Source organism: Carassius auratus, chromosome 16, assembly GCF_003368295.1.
Source record: "Carassius auratus strain Wakin chromosome 16, ASM336829v1, whole genome shotgun sequence".
Taxonomy (NCBI): Eukaryota; Metazoa; Chordata; class Actinopteri; order Cypriniformes; family Cyprinidae; genus Carassius; species Carassius auratus.
In genome coordinates this window covers 17,447,176-17,467,307 of record NC_039258.1, presented here as the reverse complement: position 1 = coordinate 17,467,307, position 20,132 = coordinate 17,447,176, and the positions used below count along the sequence as shown (strand labels likewise).

The window sequence follows — 20,132 nt, the reverse complement described above, 5'->3', positions numbered from 1 at the left end:
TGGCTGAAGAGACGGGTGGAAAAGGGTGGTTTCACGATCTCGCTATCTCTTCATGGAGATTGGGAAAAAAGGGGAGGCTCCGGGATGGAGGTGATTGCCTCGGCCGCAGAAAACATTCATCTAATTTACCTTTCTGCAGGCCACTCGATTTTTAATTTACCAACTGCACGAGTAACCACCTCAAACATCTCCTCATACTGGGGTGATAGGGGTGGCGAATCCCTACTAATTGTCTCCACATCCACCTCAGACGACGAGAGGTGGAGTGTTGACCCCTCACCCTGGGAGGAAGAAACCGATGAGCGTGCTTCCGAACCCAAGGTTTCCACCTGCGAACCGGCAGAAGCGGGGCCAGCACCGCGGGGAACGCTGGCAATGGCTCCCTCCTTGAAGAGAGCCCTCCAGGATCAAAGCGTCTGCATCAGCAATCGTTCACAATGCAGACAGTCGGCTCCCTTGAGAACCGACTCAACGTGCTTTGATCCCAGGCAAACCACGCATAGACTGTGTGTATCCCCACCCGTAAAGTAGCGTGGGCAGGGAGGAACACACAATCTATAACGCGATCTGGAATCGCCCTTCAAATGTCATGTCTTAGCTTTGCTTTTTGCCATTATGTTGTTTTATTGGACAGACAACAGCAAATAAGACTCAAAAGACAGACTTTAGAAATGCACACACAGAGTGCTTGCTGAAAGACGCTGTAAGGGAAACAGGTCAATTTAACTCAAAGAGAATAATTTAAGATTTTAAAGGGAATTTGAACAGAATCAGTGTTTCACGGCTGATCACTGAGACGCCCTGCGATTCACTGAACGAGCCGTTTAACATAAAATCTGCGCTGGATATAAATATCTTGGGAAGCCCTGGTTGGGTGTTGGCTGAAGACGGAGTTGTGTGCTGGTTGAAGTTGAAACTCGACGTTACAAAACTTAACTCAGAACACGAAACTCTCCGACGGAAAAGAAAAGAAGTAAAGTTTGACGAGACTAAGTTGTGTTCCTTCTCATCATGGCTAAGTAGCAGCAAGCGTGCAGACTGAAACATGCTGGAACCGCGCTCAAAGAACAGTGATGACAAACAGCATGGCTAAAAGCTAAAGCTAAGAAGCAAAGCTAAAAGCTGGCATGACTGATAGCAAAGCAAGGCTAGAACTAAAAGCAGACATGACTAATAGCAGAAGCATAGCTAGAGACTAAAAGCAGGCATGACTAGTAGCAGAAGCAAGGCTAACAACTAAAAGTAAGATTTTATGGTGTCCTGAGTATTTAAACTGGCCTGTTGCCCACACCTCAAATGTTGTCTTGACCAATCAGATATTGTCGTGGCTCGGGGGCATCATAAATCATATGTTTATCTTACCAAGCATGTGGTCCGAATTTTCCCGCTCTTGCAGGGTCTAATTTTGGACATGATTCCTATAACCAGAATATGATACATGTGACCAATAAATGATTGTCTGGACTATTTCAAGCAAGCAGATTTGATTACATAGATACTAGACATTAAAATGTATCCTCCTCAAGCTATCCCATAGTTATTAAAAGACATACACAATAAGTGATTATAACATGATAGTAAAATGTGTGGGTTACACATAAATGAATATGGAGAGAAGCGATGGACCGATTCATTTATAAGTCTTTTTGAGTTCATTTTGGTCCATATATATGTACAAAAAGACAGTTTCTTTGCCACCCCCCCCCCCCCCTTAGGAATTTCAGTCTGTTTCTGCTGGGGGGGGGGGGGGGGTCTATGAAAGTGTTTAACTCTCATGGGTTTACATGTGATGTCCAGCGTTGCATTTCCATTACGGACAACAAATAGAAGAAGCTAGTTTGGTTTCTGAGGCTAACTGTTAGCCTGTTATACTTGAGTGAACTTGAAAACATCATATGGGGCAACCGAGTATCATGTGGGGCGACCATTGCTGAGTGTTTTAAATGATAGATATATGTCCTATATTTGTAGTTTTCATATTCTATACATCAATTATATACATAGAGTTAATTGTTTAAGCATAATTATTTGTATATTTTATCTTTTTTTTTTTATTATTCAGCCCTTTTCCATTGCTTTTATAGGGATAAACATTTTTTTTTTCTGTTGTAGTACAGTCCTACAGGAAAAATGTAAGTAAAAAACAATAAATAAATAAAAAAACTACACAATGACATTTTATTTATGTGCCTATACATGTATTTAATATACAGTCATTTAAAACAAGTTTTTACCTATTTTACCTATTTCCTAGATGGCAAGATTAACAAGCAAAGAGAAGACTGCTCGTCATAGACAGAAAGTCAACTCCGACCCTGCAGCAAGAGCAGAGTATCTTGCAAGGAAAAGAGAGAGTTAAAGAAAAAGAGTTTCTGTAGCAGTGAGCTAGAGTCACTAGAGCTACAGAAAGTAGGAGACCAGGGTAGATCAAATAAACAGTTTAGACTGTATGCTACATTGAGTCACCAAAATCTCACCTGTAGTAAGTGAGTCTTTTAACTACAAATATACGACAAACTTTGGAACATAAAAATAGCCTCATGGTTATTTACAGTAATTGTTTTCTAAGAATAATTATTTATAAACATACAGTAAGTGAGATATTGGCAAAATTTCACCTATAGTAAGTCAGTCTTGTAACTAAAAATGTCCTACAACCTTTATTTACTGTACATACAGTAAGTGAGATATTGGCAAAATTTCACCTGTAGTAAGTCAGTCTTGTAACTAAAAATGTCCTACAACCTTTGGAACATTAAAAAAAAAAACTTTTGATGAATTATAGTAATTTTTTAAAGAAAATAATTTGTGTGTACTGTACATACAGTAAGGGAGATATTGTTAGTAGGGACATTTTGGCTAAATATGTTCTGTCAGTTTGCCCACAAGACATTTACTGTGATGTTGGAAACATAATTTGTATTAATTATTGCACTTCGTTTTGTACTGAGATGTACCCTTACGAAAATTAACCATGGTTTTACTACAAATAAAACCAAAAAACCATGGTTACTGTAGTTAAACCATGGTAACCACAAATTAACCATGGTTTTGCTATATTAACCATAGTTTTACCATGGTATTTGTAGTAAATCTGTGGTTTTACAAATGGCAGTCAATACGTCAAAAAACCATGGGTTACTACAGTTTTACTATAATAAAACCATGGTTATTTTTCGTAAGGGTAAATTTGCAGACGGTCCCTAAAGCAAGCCTAGGCGAATATCTCTGATCAAACCTAGAACTAACTTTACCGCGCTCTGGGAGCGAGAGACTGCGAGAGAGTGCCTTTGAGAATTCGCGCCAATGTTACTTTAAATAGTCTAACGTCACACACATTTAACAGCATTCATTTAAATGACGAGTAAAATATACCATAACTGGTCGTAAAAAAATACGGAAAACCATTGTTTGTGTAAATACTACATTGGGTCCATCTGGAAAAGGCAGTCAGTCAACTGTATGACATAATGGGATATGAAAGCGGCAGTTTTTGAGGAAAACTATAAGTTCCTTCAGACTGCCCTGTTAATAATAGCCTATTAGATTGTATTATTTACTTTCTTCATAAATTTAGCTATGTTTAATTGATATTGGTAATAGTTTACGTTGTAAAAGTGACTTATAAAATAAATTTGTCAAGTAAAAAGTACTTACCTCAGAAAAACTCGCAGCTGGTGTCTAAGGCTACGTTCACACTGCAGGCTGAAACGACCCAATTCCGATTTTTTTGCCCCTATGCGACCTGTATGTAACGGGGGTATTAAGCCCGTTGTGTAGGGGAAATGAATTATGGCTGCCCTTATGGCTGCCCTGGAAGTTTGGACAACGAAAGGATCTTGGTCCCCGTTCCCCAACCTTTTAGTCTCGTTACACACTAATGTGGGTATGTGGTTTCTTACTCTATTGTGTTAGAACACTACTGATTGACAAGGGTAGGCTTCAGTTATAGTAGTGATACATGGTGGCTTCCTGAAGTGAAATTGCATATATGACAGTGCAGTGTTATATGCTCCTCCCTCCCCAGATCTAATAAAGTAAGTGAGACTTCCCCACTCCCTGACAGCTCCCAAGAGAAGAGTACACGTTCCAAGTTTAGAAATTAAACTATTAATTCTAGATTTCTTCTTCCTATGATTATTATTTTTTTGTCTGATTAAGAAAGCAATTAAACGAAAATATAAAGAATTTACAGTATTTGTGCCATTGTTACAAATTTACATAATCACCTTCAACATATCAGTTGAAAGAAAAACTTTCACTTGTGATTTAACAAATACCTAATGAAACTTCAAAATGAAATCACATACAATTTTTCAATTGGTAGACCCACAAATTCTCACCCTTCTCAAATGATCACTTTTAAACAATCACATTTGAAGAAAACAATACACAATTAAATCTTACTTTAGAATGAGCAGTTATAAGAAATGTCCTTTGAAAGGTTTACTCACAGTATCTTCTGTTCTGTAGTGCACTTGAATTATCACAGTTCACTGTTTATCAGTTGAGTCACTGAATAAAATGGAAAAAAATGAGAAAAATACCAGTTCGTAGAACGATGAATTAGAGTGCATTGTCTGGACGTAGGGTGCGTTGAAATAAACTGAACATCACAGTTTAATAAATAAAAAAAATCACTCATTCTTGTAAAAAAAAATAATAATAATAAAAAAAAATATCCCACAGATAAACTGTCTCAAAAAGGTTCAAACTGCGATGAATCAACTGGAGATGTCCCTTGGATGGCAGGGTAACAACTCAATCTTCAAACTCTGATCGGAGGAAAAGTTAATTGCATTTCACAGCGGTCTCGGTCTCACGTGCGCTAATACGTGTGGGAAGCTTAATTACACGTGAACAGTCTCGTTGACATGTTAGATCTCGCCGATGCGTTTCAATCAAAACACGAGTGCAAAATGCAGCAAAAACACATAAAAGATATTTAAAAAAATACAAGCAAACAGGGTTTTCACTCTAAGCTTATGTAACCCCTCTCACCCGGGTCCTCTCTGACGCTCCTCGCATTCGCTCCGAGCGGGGCTCGAACCCGAGTCTTCCGGCATGGGAGGCGGACGCAATAACAAGGAGGCTAAATGGCTACAGCCACTAGCGTCTGTCGCTAGTGCGTCTCTTGAGATCGGGGAGTGAGGTTTACCTGCACAGCACTACTCGCTGGCCTCCGTTACACTCACCCCCCTAAACCTCACTTCCATCCAGGTCACGGCACCAATGTAACCCCTCTCACCCGGGTCCTCTCTGACGCTCCTCGCACTCGCTCCGAGCGGGGCTCGAACCCGGGTCTTCCGGCATGGGAGGCAGACGCAATAACAAGGAGGCTAAATGGCTACAGCCACTAGTGTCTGTCGCTAGTGCGTCTCTTGAGATCGGGGAGTGAGGTTTACCTGTACAGCACTACTCGCTGGCCTCCGTTACATTTACTCACAATCTCAGTGGCCTTCACGTTACGTAACTGCGTCACTCTAACAGCCAACACACATCACGAAAAAAAATCTATTTACTTCTATGAGCCGCGGGTCACTATCCACACCTTCACTTAGTGCGGTTGTATTTTACTCGACGTAAGCCTCGATAATCTTCCGTTGAATCAACTTTATCGAACGAGCTTCTCGATCACAACGCTGCACTCACTTCTGTGTGCGACACACCCATACATCACGCTCTTCTTCGTCTACACCTGCTGCAATTACAGCATGCGCAAAAAGCGGCCCACTCGCCAAAATAAAAGTATCCCAAAAATAAACTTCTTTCAAAATAATATATCCGTTACATGTATCTGATCTTTTCATGACAGTCTGAACAACACAGATCCAATCTTTTCAAATGTGACCCAGGCCACTTGGGTATGTGGTCCTGAATCCGATACGTATCCGATCTTTTAAAATGCGACCTCTGTCTGAACAGGCAGGCCACATATATCCGACCTGTACGTCATTGATACGCTACAAATGCCATAATTCTGCGTTGAAGTAGGTGGGAACGAGAAGAGCCACTCACATCAGTATCCCACCACTCCTGCCTGTGACTCCGCACCCACACGTTTCTCTGTACCGACATTGCTAACAATGCTCCACAAAACGCCATGGCCAAAAACCTTCTTTTTAATTTTCTTCTTAAAACGAGAAGATTGTAATTGTGCTGGCTCCGTTGGTGAAATAACTTTAATAATTTGCAAAAAGAGCTCCGCTGTTGACTACACTGTTGTTGACATCTATGTTTAACATTAACTACTTCCGCTAACAACGAGTGACGTCGTTCACCGTTGAGTTCTCTTCTGCGCATGTGGGTCACTTCTGGGTCATTTCACATTCACACAGGAGATCACAAAAGGTCGCATTTAATTGGAAATGTGAATGGCCTTGCAAAAAAATCTAATTTAAAAAATAAAATCGGAACTGAGCATTAAGCCCTGTGGTGTGAACGTAGCCTAAGGTATAACGATCCCCTCTGAGAGACGTCAGTTTTGCACGCACTCGACACATCACACAAACATCAGTTTACATTCTGCCACGTTGTTGCGCGGGCTTTGCACGTGAGCAACAATTTAAAATTTGTGAGGTCTAAGCAAAGTTATTATTATTATTATTATTGCTGTTGTTGTTATTTAAATATCACCACACCTGTGCTCTTTTACCTGGCATAAAAATAAAACAAAAAATGCCTAATTTGCCTGTATGGGAACCAGTTGTCGATTACTATTATTATTAGGGCCCGAGCACCGATGGTGAGAGGACCCTATTGTTTCTGCTCCGTTTATTATTATTATTATTATTAGTAGTAGTAGTAGTAGTATTGTTGTTTTTTATTGGAGAAAATGCTACTATTAAAATTAACATCCAGTGTGTGAAATGAGAATGATTTTATGATTTCAATCTGCAGGACAAGACGGAAAAAAACAATAAAACATTATCATATGACATTTTAATAGGCCTAAAACATTAATACAATATGCATATAGCCCTATGAGTAATACAAGTTGTGGACACAATGACAAAGGCAATGATTATAACTTAATTGTATGTATAGAAATCTGTCTTTTTCATTTACAGTAGCACTACTGCTTTTGCGTAAACAGTAAAGTACTGTGCACAAAGCAGTGCATATTACAGTAGTTTACCGTAAATAATGTAAATGGTATTTTACCGGCCTTTTTTGCGGTAAGTTACTGTACAATTACGGCAAAGTCTAACGTCCTAAACATACACACCAGCGACCACATGTAATAAACACTTTTTTGCTAAAATGACTTTGTAACTGGCATGACACTGTTTAGTACCTCTATGTCAGTGGTTTCCAAACTTTTCAGACATTTTTAAACCCTATCAAGTTTTTGAAGCTACCTCGGCACTAATAGTAAAAAGCACAATGGTTTGATCACAGAAATGTGACTTGCAGTGTAACATTGTGATTTACTTGTGAAAACACTGATGTACTTGATCTGACTGATCTAGCTATTTGTTTATAATAATATCCATCATTCAGCTGCATCTGTTCATTTAAGGTGCCAATCTTGTGAGGGTTACAGGTTTTTTTCTATAGGTTTGCTCAGCTTTTCTCCTGACCAGCCATTTCAGTCATCTGAAACTTCTTTGATGATGAGGAGACTGGCATTGTGACGGCACCCTCTGGGGATGTGTAGTTGACGGCACTGGAAAACCCACTGGCAATGTCTTCAAACGTTCTGCCTTTAGTCTCGGGAACACGGAAGTATGTAAACACGAAGAAGATGATAAGGAGGATGAGGAATATGATAAAGACGTACGCATGCAACAGTTCCTGAAAAGTAAGCAATATCACAATATAATGCGTTTAGTTCTTGTATCCTAGACAAATGTGATACTGATGAATTTCTTTGACAAGGTTCTCACCAATAGTTCTGGGAAAAACAGTGTGACAAAAAAGCTGGTGGTCCAGTTGCAGCATCCCGCCACAGCGATGGCTGCCGGGCGTGGACCTTGAGAGAATAACTCCGCCACTATGAACCATGGGATTGGTCCTGGTCCCATCTCAAAACTGGCCACAAACCCGAACACTGCCAGAATGGCCAGAACGCTGATTGGGGAAGTTGCCTGCTAGCGGTATAGGAAATTGAACCATTTGGAGAGAGAAACAGAGAAATGGTTCATTTCAGTGAATGATTTCCAACAAAGATGTAAGTCGGCGTTCATTAGTAAGATCAGAAACTGACCCCAGCAGATACAGATTCGGGAATGGCAGTCATGTTAGCACCACTTCCTGCTTTTGCTCCAATAGGGTTCTTAAGTTCAGAAAAGACAAAAAGAATTAGAAAAAATGTAATCCCTGTATTTTTCATTTAAATAAACCATAGTTAAATCGATGACATCTAATTCGGAAGATTTTAGTGGTTTATCATTTAGTGCTATTTAATGATATCCAACAACTCACAAGAATTTCAAGAGAAATGGTCATGAGCAGAGCACAGACAGTCATTCCAGCTAGTCCGACCATATGAAGTGTTCTTCTTCCTGCCCGCTCCATCAGAAAGAGCTTTTGAGCAAAGCAGTGGAAGAATCAAAACACAGGTCTTTTAGTGCACCATCATAAAAGTATTTAAAAGACATAAGGGCATAAAAATTCACATAAGTAGGGTGATTTTAGCTCAGCAGTGTAAACTTACAGAGATGACGGTGAAGAGAGTGTTGACTGCACCCACTCCAATGGTGGCATAGACTGCCTCAGTGATACCTGCATATCTGAAGATCTTGGTAGAGTAATACATTACCTAAAAGATTGACAGAAAACACAGCTGTTCAACATTTAGGACTGATCATGTCAATATTCTAAGTCAAAGAGGGGGAAAACATGCAAGGAAGCCTTAGAAACTGAGAATTCAAAAAAAATATATTCAGGCAGTTTTTATAAAAATGTATTAATTTAGAAGAAAATGCTACAGGTGTGCATCTTGAGACTGAAAAATGACACAGACATATTTTAAGATATGTCAGAGCAAGATATTTTCAGCTGAGACAGCTAAAACATGCATTACTACATGTAATTACATCTGTATTTAATTTCTGTAATTAAATTTATAATTAAACTGTTGACCCATACTTTACACCTTAACCAAACCTTAAACTTACCCCTACCTCCAACCCTCTCCCTAACCTTACCCCTATCCCACCTCAATAGCAGCAAAAGTGTTTTACAATACAATATGAACAAAATAAGTACATTGTACTTATTTTTTTATATAAGTACATAGTAGTTAAGGCCACCTAATATAAAGTGGGACCAAATACACAATCCAGAGGGTGTTGTGTATTTTAGGCTAGAACTGCTTTGATGGCATTAATTCCATATAAAAAAAGTCCTTATTGCACATAGTGCAAATGACTTTGGTTTTATTGGTGGCTCTATCCGAATGGGATCTTGTTTGATGGATATTTTCAATATTTTTACCTGGAAAAAAGACACTGCTGGCTATAAAAATGTTTAATATGCTGAGTTAATCAAACATCAGATTTATACGTGGTGCGAGACATTTTGCATGAAGTGTGAGACTCACAGGGTTGATGCCAGAGAGTTGTTGGGACAGCTGCAGGATTATGGCGATGATAATGGGCTGTCTGTAAGCGGAGTTACGGAACAGCTCTGGAATAGAAACCTTCTTCTCCATGGACATCTTCAAGGCCTCTTCCTTCATCTCTCGAATGTCATCCTCCACATCTGAATGCCCACGAAGACGTGTCAGCACTGAGAGCAAAAAAAGAGAGGAAGACATACAATGTCAGTCCAGAGGAGTAAATACAGTTTAGTTCCTTTTATCATTCTTTAGCAGTCACAGCAGACTCACCTTGGCGTGCCTCCTCCTCCTGGTTCAGAGTGATCAGCAGGTATCGAGGGCTCTCCGGGCAGAAGATCAGCATGACACACTGTAACACTGCAGGGACCGCCGTCAGAGCCAGTAACAATGGCCACATAGACTGAGATCCCAGCAATAACTCCAGACCTAAGATCTACCATGAAATCCAGAAAAATTACCCATTGATTAATAAATTATATTATTTTTATTTGGCAAATAATGACCGAAAGTTTTTTTTAAGTGATCTATCCCTTTAATCTGTTGTTAGCATAAATACATAGGATAATCTAACCTGTGCAATTAGGATGCCGATGACCCCCCCGAGCTGGTGAAGGGTACCAAAAGCCCCTCGAAGTGCCGTTGGAGCAATTTCACCCACATACATGGGCGTCAATCCTGTACACAGGCCGCAGAAGGCACCAATAACCAGACGGCCCACTATTATCAGTTCATAAGAGGTGCACATGCTGGATAAACCCATCAGGCCTCCACCAATCAGAGCCAGGATGTTGGACAGAAGCATGCATTTTCGTCTGTAAGAAGATGGGAGATGAATAAAGGATTTTTTTTTAAACAAACCATTTATATTGGTTTTATGTTTAAAGAAAGTGTGTGATTTTCTCACCTCCCTAGTTTGTCAACTAGTGTGCCAACACTAAGAGACCCGATCATGCCACCAACGTTGAAAATGGAAAGCGTTAAACTCCACACTTTTGTCAATGTGGATTTATGCATTGGCTCTCCACTGCGCTCCTGAGTCACATTTCTGATGAAGTTCTGCACTTTCTGATCATCAACAGAGAGACAGACGATGAGTGATGAAGTAATAAGGTGTTATTTTTTGAACTCTAAAATGCTACTCACTTGAAACACTTACCTCATCGGGTGCATTGAGGACGCCTATGTTGTAGCCAAACTGCAAGGAGCTGATGACAGCCGTGGACACACAGAACATGAGGCACCATGTCACCTGCTTCCCCTGGACAATAAGAAGGAACACATACCGTAAGATGCAGAAAATGAATATAAGTAAAGTAAAGATGAATATAAGACAAAAGGTAAAACTGAGTCTGTCATCAGTTTGGGGGTGTCAGTGGCATGAAAAGTTTGGAAAACTCCTGCATTAAAGGCTAATAGAGCCAAACAGATGAAGAAAAGCAGGGTCTTTCTCACTTTTATCATTATTTTTAGCACACAAATACACTCTCGTGTCACACAGTGGTCACACTCATTCAAAATTCTAATTCTTGTTTTCTGCTTCAATTCAACAGCTAAATTGAGTCTAAAGATTCTTTAGCAAGCTAAGACGAGACATCTGAAAGGTGAATCCAGATCGCGTTTCAGATTGTGTGTTCATCATGAGTGGGAATACACGGTCTGTGCACGGTCTGCATGGGATCGAGGCAAGCTGTTTCAGCTCTTGAGGGAGCCGACTGCCTGCACTGGTACAAGCCAGTGTGGACGCTTTAATCCCGGAGGACTCTCTCGAGGGGGAGTCTTCGCCAGCGTTCCTCGTGGTGTCGGTCCCGCTTTCGCCAAGGTGGAGCGGCGCCTGCACCAGATATGCTGGAGGGTATGGACACAGTACGTCCCTATCTCCTACCTCACCCGCCAGATCTGCCCGATCTCCGGGTGCGGAAGCCCGAGTGCTGCGGTCCTTCCCCCTGAGTGACGGCCGTGACGCACCACCCTTTTTTCTCCAAGGAGATTGAAACGGAGGCCGTCGATGAGCTCGCAGTTGCACAAACATAAGCTGCATAAACATCAGTTGCACAGACAAACAGTTACACAAGCATCAGTTTCACAAGCATATTATGCCTGTATAACTGTATAATGAGCAGCATTAATGAGGAGCACAGCTCACGCAGTCAGCTCTCTGGAAAAAAAAAGGGGGGCTGACTGTGCTTCTCGCATATCTAAGGACAGGGCGAAGATGGCTCTGCCTATCTCCACCTGTATTCCCTAGATTTAGAGTTCATTTTCGAGGTTTGGAAGCATGCACAGTGGTTCCTTCCCCCTCTGTGAACTCGCAGCTGCAACTATTTATCTGCGAGGAGATTAATATTGTTTGTGTGACTAAGTGGCTCATGTGTTGCCGAGGCAACGCATGTATTACATCATTTTCAGTTTTGATGTAAATCTTACCAAAACCAGACCGTCTTTACTCGTCTGATTGGTTAACTGCATTAATTCTGAAGAATTAAATTCAGTATCTATCTGACTATGAGAAGTTAGATATGAATTATACCAACAAGGCAGACCGTGTTTACTCGTCTGATTGTTTGTTTGCATAAAATTCTGAGGAATATAATGACATTTATCTCACTATGAGAAATGATATATACTGGAGGGGCTGCTGGGCGGGTGCAGCCCTCTCAGTCTAAAGTCAGAGCATTGCCGCCCGCACTCCCCCTGCATCGGGACCGGAGGCTGAAACAACGCTCTGAACCAGGGTTTTCCCAGCCTAAGGCGGATCTGAGGGCCGTACTTCAGGCTGTGAGGCCCTCGGTTAAGAAGTCCTGACAAGTTTCGGTCACGCCTGCAGAAGGCGGCCCCTACTGGGGTAGAGCGGCGTACACCGCATTACACGGTGCCTGTCTCGCCTCAGCGCCCTCTGGGGGCCGGTCTGCCAACGCTGCCAGTGTTCCAGGGCGCAGCGGTCCCCAGCGAGCATCGTTCTCAGTATTTTCCGCCCGTGCGCGTAGCGGGGCTGAGACACTCGCTGCCCCTGCGGGGGCCTCTTACACCAGCGGTCAGTCTCAAGAGACTGACTCCCTTAGTAGATTATATAGCAGCGTGGAAACTACTGCCAAATGTATCTCAATGGGTCCTGCACACAGTAGAAAAAGCTACCGTATTCAGTTCGACTCTGCACCGCCAATATTCAACAGGGTCATTCCGACGATAGTCAGCCCCAGGCAGGGTCTGGTTATGGAACAGGAAGTGAAAACCCTATTAGAGAAGGAGGCCATCGAGGTGGTCCCTCCTCAAGACAGGGAGTCCGGGTTCTACAGCCGGTATTTCACAGTTCCAAAGAAGGATGGGGGTTGCGTCTGATTATAGACTTGAGGGTCTTAAATTGTTCAGTTATGAGATTGAAGTTCAAAATGCTCACGATCAAGCATGTTGTAGGTCAGATCAGGTCCGAGGACTGGTCTGTCACAATATATCTCAAAGATGCATACTTCCACATTTCCTTCCTTCCACAACAAAGGAAAAGTTTCTGAGGTTCGCTTTCGGGGGCAAAGCCTACCAATATCGAGTACTTCCCTTCGGCCTTGCACTCTCACCCCGCACTTTCACAAAATGTGTAGATGCGGCTCTGGTTCCCCTGCGCATGCAGGGCATCCGCATTCTCAACTATTGGTTGATTTTAGCTCAGTCAGAGCAGGTTGCGGCTCGGTATCGAGATGTCGTTCTCGCACATATGGGGGAGCTGGGTTTGAGACTGAACGCCAAGAAGAGTGTACTTTCTCCGGTTCAGAGAAGCACCTATCTAGGCGTAGTATGGGATTCGACCGCGATGCAGGCACAATTGTCCCCTGCTCGTATCAAGTTGATCCTCATCTCAGTCGAGAGAGTCAAAGAAGGCCAGTCACTCACTGTCAAACAATTTCAAAGATTGTTGGGTCTGATTGCAGCTGCGTCCAATGTGATACCTCTTGGCCTGCTGTACATGAGACCCCTACAGTGGTGGCTCAAGACCAAGGGATTTTCCCCAAGGGGCAATCCACTACGAACTATCAAGGTAACGCGGCACTGCCTCCATGCCTTAGACATGTGGAGGAAACCTTGGTTCTTGAATCAGGGCCCGGTGCTGGTAGCTCCTTGTCGCCGTGTAATGCTAGCGACGGATGCATCCCTCACTGGCTGGGGTGCAGTCATGAGTGGCCACCCTGCCCATGGTCTGTGGAGTGGTCGCCATCTGACAAGGCATATCAATTGTCTAGAAATGCTAGCAGTTTATCGTGCACTGAAGCACTTTCTCCCACACCTAAGGGGTCACCATGTGTTGGTACGCACTGACAACACATCGGTGGTCTCTTACATAAACCACCAGGGAGGTCTGCGTTCGCGCCCCTTGTACAAGCTGGCACACCAGATCCTTGTGTGGTCCCAGAGCAAACTCCTCTCGTTAAGAGCAGTATATGTTCCTGGGAAACTAAATGTGGGAGCAGACATACTGTCATGGCAGGGGGAATACTGTCGAGGCCCGGGGAAAGGAGGCTTCACCCCGAGGTGGTGAAGCAGATATGAAAAGTTTTTGGCAGGGCTCAAGTAGACCTTTTTGCGACTCAAGAGACATAACAATGTCCCCTTAGGTTCTCTCTAGTTCATCCAGCTCCTCTGGGACTGGACGCTATGGTAGAGACCTGGCCGAGGCTTCGTCTGTACGCCTTTCCCCCTATTGCTCTGCTCCCGGGAGTTCTGGCGAGAGTACACCGGGACAGGGTCTGTCTGTTCTGGCCAGGCCGAGTATGGTTCGCAGACCTGGTCTCGCTCCTCGACGGCTCTCCATGGGAGATACCGATCAGGACAGACCTACTCTCACAGACCCAGGGCACGATAATTCACCCTCGCCCGGAGTTGTGGAAGCTGTGGGTGTGGCCCCTGAGGGGGCACAACTATTAGCAGCTGGTCTCTCAACCGAGGTTGTTGAGACCCTCCTCCAATCCTGTATGCCCTAAGGTGGAAACTCTTCACCTCATGGTGCAGAGACTTCCAGCTAAACCCAGCAAACTGCCCAGTTGTTACAGTTCTGGTGTTTCTACAGGCCAGGCTCTCTGCAGGGTTGACCCACTCCACGCTGAAGGTTTACATGGCGGCCATTGAGGCCTACCACGCCCTTCTCGATGGCCAGTCTTTGGGAAGACACCCCTTAGTTACATGTTTCCTCCGTGGTGCACTGAGGCTAATACCTCCAGTACGGTCCCGTGTTCCCCCCTGGGACTTGGGTGTGGTGTTAGAGGCTCTTTGCAAATCTCCATTCAAACCGATTCAAGATATCTCAGACAGACATCTGACTCTTAAAACCACCTTTCTGTTGGCCATTACTTCTCTGAGGAAAGTAGATTTACAGGCCCTCTCAGTGGCACCTACCTATCTTGATTTTGCACCTGGCATGAACAAAGTGTTCATGTACCCTCGAGCGGGATATGTTCCTAAGGTGCCCTCTATCAAACCACAACCTGTAGTGCTGCAAGCCTTCTGTCCTCCTCCCTTTCGGGAGCCCGACCAAGAGAAGCTAAATTGTGTGTGTCCAGCTCGAACGCTGGATGCATACGTCCACAGAGCTACCCTGTGGAGAAAAATGGACCAATTGCTTGTATGCTGCGGTCCCCCCAAGAGGGGTTTTCCTGCTTTTAAGCAGACTATGAGTCATTGGATAGTTGAGACTATCAACGCCACTTTGAGTCCTCTGGTCGTCCCCCGCTGTCGGGAGCCTTGGCTCACTCTACATGGGGTATGGCGGCCTCCAAGGCCTTTCTAGCAGGTGCGACCATGCTGGACATCTGCAAAGCTGCAGGGTGGTCCACGCCTTCTACTTTTGCAAGATTCTATGGCTTAGAAATGCCAGTCACTCCAGGCACTTCAGTCCTCTCGTTCTAAGCAGGGCCGTATTAAGACTGTGTGGTGCCCCTGGACACTATACCTCAAATCTCCCCCCACTCCCCAGATATAATTAAGGTGATTTCTCAAATCAAATGTAATTTATTAACTTGTCCAACTACTGTATTTTTCGGACTATAAGTCGCACCTAAGTATAAATCGCATCAGTCCAAAAATACGTCCTGACAAGGAAAAAAACATATAAGTCACACTGGACTATAAGTCGCATTTATTTAGAACCAAGAACCAAAAGAAAACATTACCGTCTACAGCTGCGAGAGGACGCTCTATGTCTTCAGTGTAGACTACAGGAGCACTGAGCAGCATAGAGCGCCCTCTCGCGGCTGTAGATGGTAATGTTTTAACTTTAACTTCAATGGTAAACAGGGAGAGTAAGCAAGAGTGCAGTCAATCGCTTCTGTGTCATTGTCGTCCTGAGCTCATTCTTCACTCGTTTAAAAAAAAACTTTTGCTCCCTGGAACATTTTGAATTGTAGCTAAACGTCTAGCGTCCTTGTCTTTCTTTAACTTTCTTTTTGCAAAAGCACTCAATTGACGTCTGTCCATTTTGATTCATTTTCTGTACCTGTTAAAAAAATTACATATTTGCGCGTACTTGTTGTGGACCAACTCAACTCTGACAGGGACGGAAGGGGGGGACTGAGAAGTGGTCATGTTGTACTATTTATTTATTTATAATTTATTATTATTATTATTGTTAAGTTAGTGTTCATAAACAAGTTATTTATGGTCTTTTAATAATTTCAAGTTAATAATAAAACAATTTCTGAAAAATATTTTTAAAGCTTGTATCATGTGGTTCCCCCCTAATTGTTGTGAATGGTTGGTGCCCCTGGGCACTGGCCCAAGTGCCCTTATGGATAATCCGGCTCTGGTCCTAAGCTGTGCTCTTCGGATACACACTAGGCAGGGGTTTGGTAGTCTGGCAGCGTTGGTACTCGTTCCCCAAAGCGTTTCGACGCAGTTCGAGTTCCTGAAGAGGAACGTCTCTAGGTTACGTATGTAACCCTAGTTCCTAGAGGGAACGAGACGTTGGGTCTCAAGGCCATACCCCCGGCACCCCATACCCCCTGGCTCGTGCCTTTATAGCTTCCTGGTCGCTTACGTCACCCAGCCCGTGACGTCACGCACTTCTATAAGACAGATTAGATATGATATTCAGAGTCGCTCATGATAAACGCGTTCCCCAAACCGTTTCGACGCAGCGTCTCATTCCCTCGAGGTACTAGGGTTACATACGTAACCTAGAGACGTTTCCTGTATATGGTATCATAGTAACACCTATATCCCAAATTATGGTACATGTTATGAAACCAAAGGAACCCACTGCCAAAAAACAATTGATAATTTTTGTATGTATTGTTGTTACATCCCTGCCCCTGTTTTCTTTTTATCTTTTGAGTTCTAGGACTGACTCCTTTTTGGTGGGCGGGATTGCTCCAATGAAAATCAGCTGCACCTGTGGCAAACTATTTAAGGAGCTCCTAAATTTTGCCTAGCTCTCTCTCATTTGGGTTTTGTGATTTTTGTTTGAAGAGTGGGTTCTTGAATTTGTGTTCCCATATTATTTCCACAACTCTACCAACCTCATTTCCAACTGTTTATTGATTTGATTTTGTGTTGATATTTACTATAATTATCTTGTTCGAACCCTAGACATTATTTGTTTAATTTTAAATAAACTTACAATTTCTTTATTAGAAATCATCTTGTCAGTTGTCCTCTTTATGTTATGACTTTGAGCCGGGTCGTAACAATTGTTTAATTCTATATTAAATGTTATTAGCTCAACTTTAGAGTGCTTTTTTTTTAGAAGCAGGATTATATATGTAACTTCATGATTCTATTGTGTTTGAAATATGATTAAAGTGTATTGTCAGATTTACTGACATGCATTTGTGGTAAACTATAAAATATTTGAATGTCATTTCTCTTGAAACTTGTAAGTGATGTATTAAAATACATTTGTATTATTTAAGTTGCAATTTAGCACTTACTGTAGTAGTACTTAGTAATATTGAGTAATTCACTATAGCAACAATGAATGCATATTATTTAACACATGAAAATAAATTTGCTTCTTTAGAGCAAAAAAGTTTTTAGAAAATAATTAAACTTTAAACAAGATTAGAAAAAAGCGGAGGAAAAAAGCCTCTACCTTACTGTCCTTTATCTTCTCCATCCTACTCTCTGTTGTGAAAGCCAGTTATTGCGATTGAGACAGAAGTCTTCAGTTCAGTTCTTCCTCTTTTTGCAGTGAGACCAAACTTATGTTTTCAGGGAAAACAAATCCGTATTTGGAAAAGCTTCTAGATGGAGTAAAAATAATATGTCAGTAATGATAAGGCATGAGACAATCCTTTTATGTCTTCACAAAGATGAATGGAAAAAAAACTGCTTCCTGTAATGGATGTCTGCTGAGTTGAGATGACAGTAGAGCACCATGTGCAAAGTAAATGTGGAAGACAAATACATGAGGAATCTCTGTCAGCCCAAGATCCACCCTACATATTACTCAAACTCAGTCTAAGTGTTTTTCCTGTGACATCAAAGCCCAAATCCTGCATCATTACGGCTAAAGTTAAACAGTGAAGAAAATACAATTTAGTTAACAACTTCATGCAGTTCTAATTAGTTAGCAATGAAATTTAAAGTAGTACAATTAAATTTACTGCAGGATTATTTTAAAGTTTTAAGGCAACATTTTTTTTACATTTTAAATAGGCTACTAATAGTTGTTAATGGCGGGAAAAAAAGCTGATTCGAGTACTACATAAAATATAATTCCAAGGCTAATTATAGTCCATTATAGTACGTTTATATATGTATAAAAATTATATTTACGTTTGTTTGCAGAGCTCCTGTGTCGATCAAGCAGTCGCCGGTAAGTGATGAAACACTCTCGCGCTCGTGGGTTTTATGTAGAGTGAGACATGAGCACGTTGCAGTTTTGTCGTCACTCCAGAGCTCCCCCTGTTTCAGTAACCTCTGAGTCACACGATTAAACAAGAACTCCGTCTGAAGACATTGGCGTAACATCCTTTCGTTGGAAGTGATCGCTGCGGCCAAACACTAGTGAGCATCATTTAATGTGCCAATGATGTCAGAAACGCCCCCTAGAGAGACAACTCACGAGGTTTTGAGGCATAGCCTGTTTTTTTTTTTGTTTTTTTTTATTGTGCAGAAATTATACAAAAAAAATGTACAAGCATATACATCTCACAACAAGTACAAAAACAAATAAACATTCATAAGAATATGTAAAATAAAACAATTCCAGGGGTAAAATTACAATTTAAAGTAACAAAAAGCTTCATAGGTCTTTTTTGCTTTTTTGTTCTTAATTTTATCTAATGTAGTACCATATTGTTTAATCTCTTTTATAAAATGTTCAAAGTTTGGCTTAGCTTTAGACCATTTTTTTACATGAATGTGATATTTTCCAAGAAAAATTAAAAGTTGCGTAAGAAAGCACATCGTACTTTTTGAATCAACATTGTCCTGTACAAAAAAATGTTCAAAAAAACAAAAACAAAACAACAACAACAACAACAAAAAAAAACAATATCATACAGATCAATTTCTATACAGGTTACAAAACAATCTAGAAATTAAATTAGATACATCCAACCAAAACATTTTTGAATAAAAACAATAAAAAAAAAAAGATGAGTCAAAGATTCTTTGGCATTACTACAGAATTCACATATATGTTCAATATTCAAATTGAAACGTTCAATCAATTCCTTAACAGGGTTAATTTTGTGTAATATTTTATAGGATACCTCTCTAATCTTGTTATTAATAAAAAAACTGATTTGTTATTGACCCTACTTTTTTCCAATTAACGTGTTCATATTTAGTAGACCAAAACATTGTTGAACATGGTAAATAGTTTGTTTTTAAAATGTTTCTAATATATTTATTACATTTATCTATTACAATATTAATATCTCTAATAAATATTGTATCACTACAAAAACTAGTTTGATGATCAATGCTAACAGGAGAGAATCCAATATTTCGCAATAATGATACCACTCTGCCAGGGATTGCATAAAAGATAATAGAGTATCCTCTTGGCCTCACAGGGATCATACATTTATTGAGAAATTCAGAATATGTTCTCTATATGCGACTGACTAACTGTAAGAAATCCATTGTGCATGTCTGATTAAAGATTTTCTTTTTTTTTTTTTGGTACAAGATATCTTTATTATTCCATATAAAATATCGGTGCGGTGAAAAGTTATGTTTATAGATTAATTGCCAAGCCCGCAGTGCCTGCTTATGAAAGTTTGCCATTTTCACTGGAATTTTTTCAACTGAAAAATTACATTTTAAAAGGATATTAAAGGGATAGTTCACTCTCAAATTAAATCTTGATATGTTTTAGCTTACCTCAAGGACATCCAAGATGTAGGTTTCTTTGTTTCCTCAGTATTTCCCATTTTGATATTTTTAGGTCCAACCGTTCTTGTCTGTGACTCACATAATGGATGTCTATGGTCACCACCTCAAAGAGCATGCACAGAGGAGTCAAATTTAAACAATACCCCATTGTAAGTACACATTGATGACCTAAGACACGAAACGAGTGGTTTGTGTAAGAAAACGAACAGTATTTATATCGTTTTTACCTCTTGTACACAACCAC

General features: G+C 41.2%; 1 protein-coding gene across 2 annotated transcripts; it reads right to left on the bottom strand.

Annotated features, from left to right (window-relative positions):
• Positions 1–6,923: 6,923 nt before the first annotated feature.
• On the bottom strand, positions 6,924–18,492 carry LOC113116375 (solute carrier family 2, facilitated glucose transporter member 1-like). 2 transcript variants are annotated; one of them, XM_026284497.1, is made up of 12 exons: positions 18,320–18,492; positions 17,634–17,784; positions 10,722–10,823; positions 10,470–10,630; positions 10,137–10,377; positions 9,836–9,998; positions 9,548–9,735; positions 8,660–8,764; positions 8,428–8,529; positions 8,210–8,278; positions 7,890–8,093; positions 6,924–7,797 (listed from the first exon to the last, which is right to left on the bottom strand). In XM_026284497.1, exons 2-12 carry the CDS (start codon positions 17,655–17,657, stop codon positions 7,567–7,569), a joined length of 1,590 nt encoding a protein of 529 aa, XP_026140282.1. In that variant the 5' UTR covers positions 17,658–17,784; positions 18,320–18,492; the 3' UTR covers positions 6,924–7,566. The 2 variants fall into 2 exon arrangements, with proteins under 2 accessions (XP_026140282.1, XP_026140283.1); XM_026284498.1 differs by having other exon boundaries at positions 7,890–8,090; positions 18,320–18,469.
• Between the last annotated feature and the right edge of the window lie 1,640 nt (positions 18,493–20,132).

Coding starts and splice junctions, on each gene's coding strand:
- LOC113116375 (XM_026284497.1), bottom strand. CDS start 17,657: ATGGAGAAGATAAAGGACAGTAAG. Junction 9,999..10,136: donor TCGGCATCCTAATTGCACAG/GTTAGATTATCC, acceptor ATTTCATGGTAG/ATCTTAGGTCTGGAGTTATT. Junction 9,736..9,835: donor GGAGGAGGAGGCACGCCAAG/GTGAGTCTGCTG, acceptor TTTTGCTCTCAG/TGCTGACACGTCTTCGTGGG.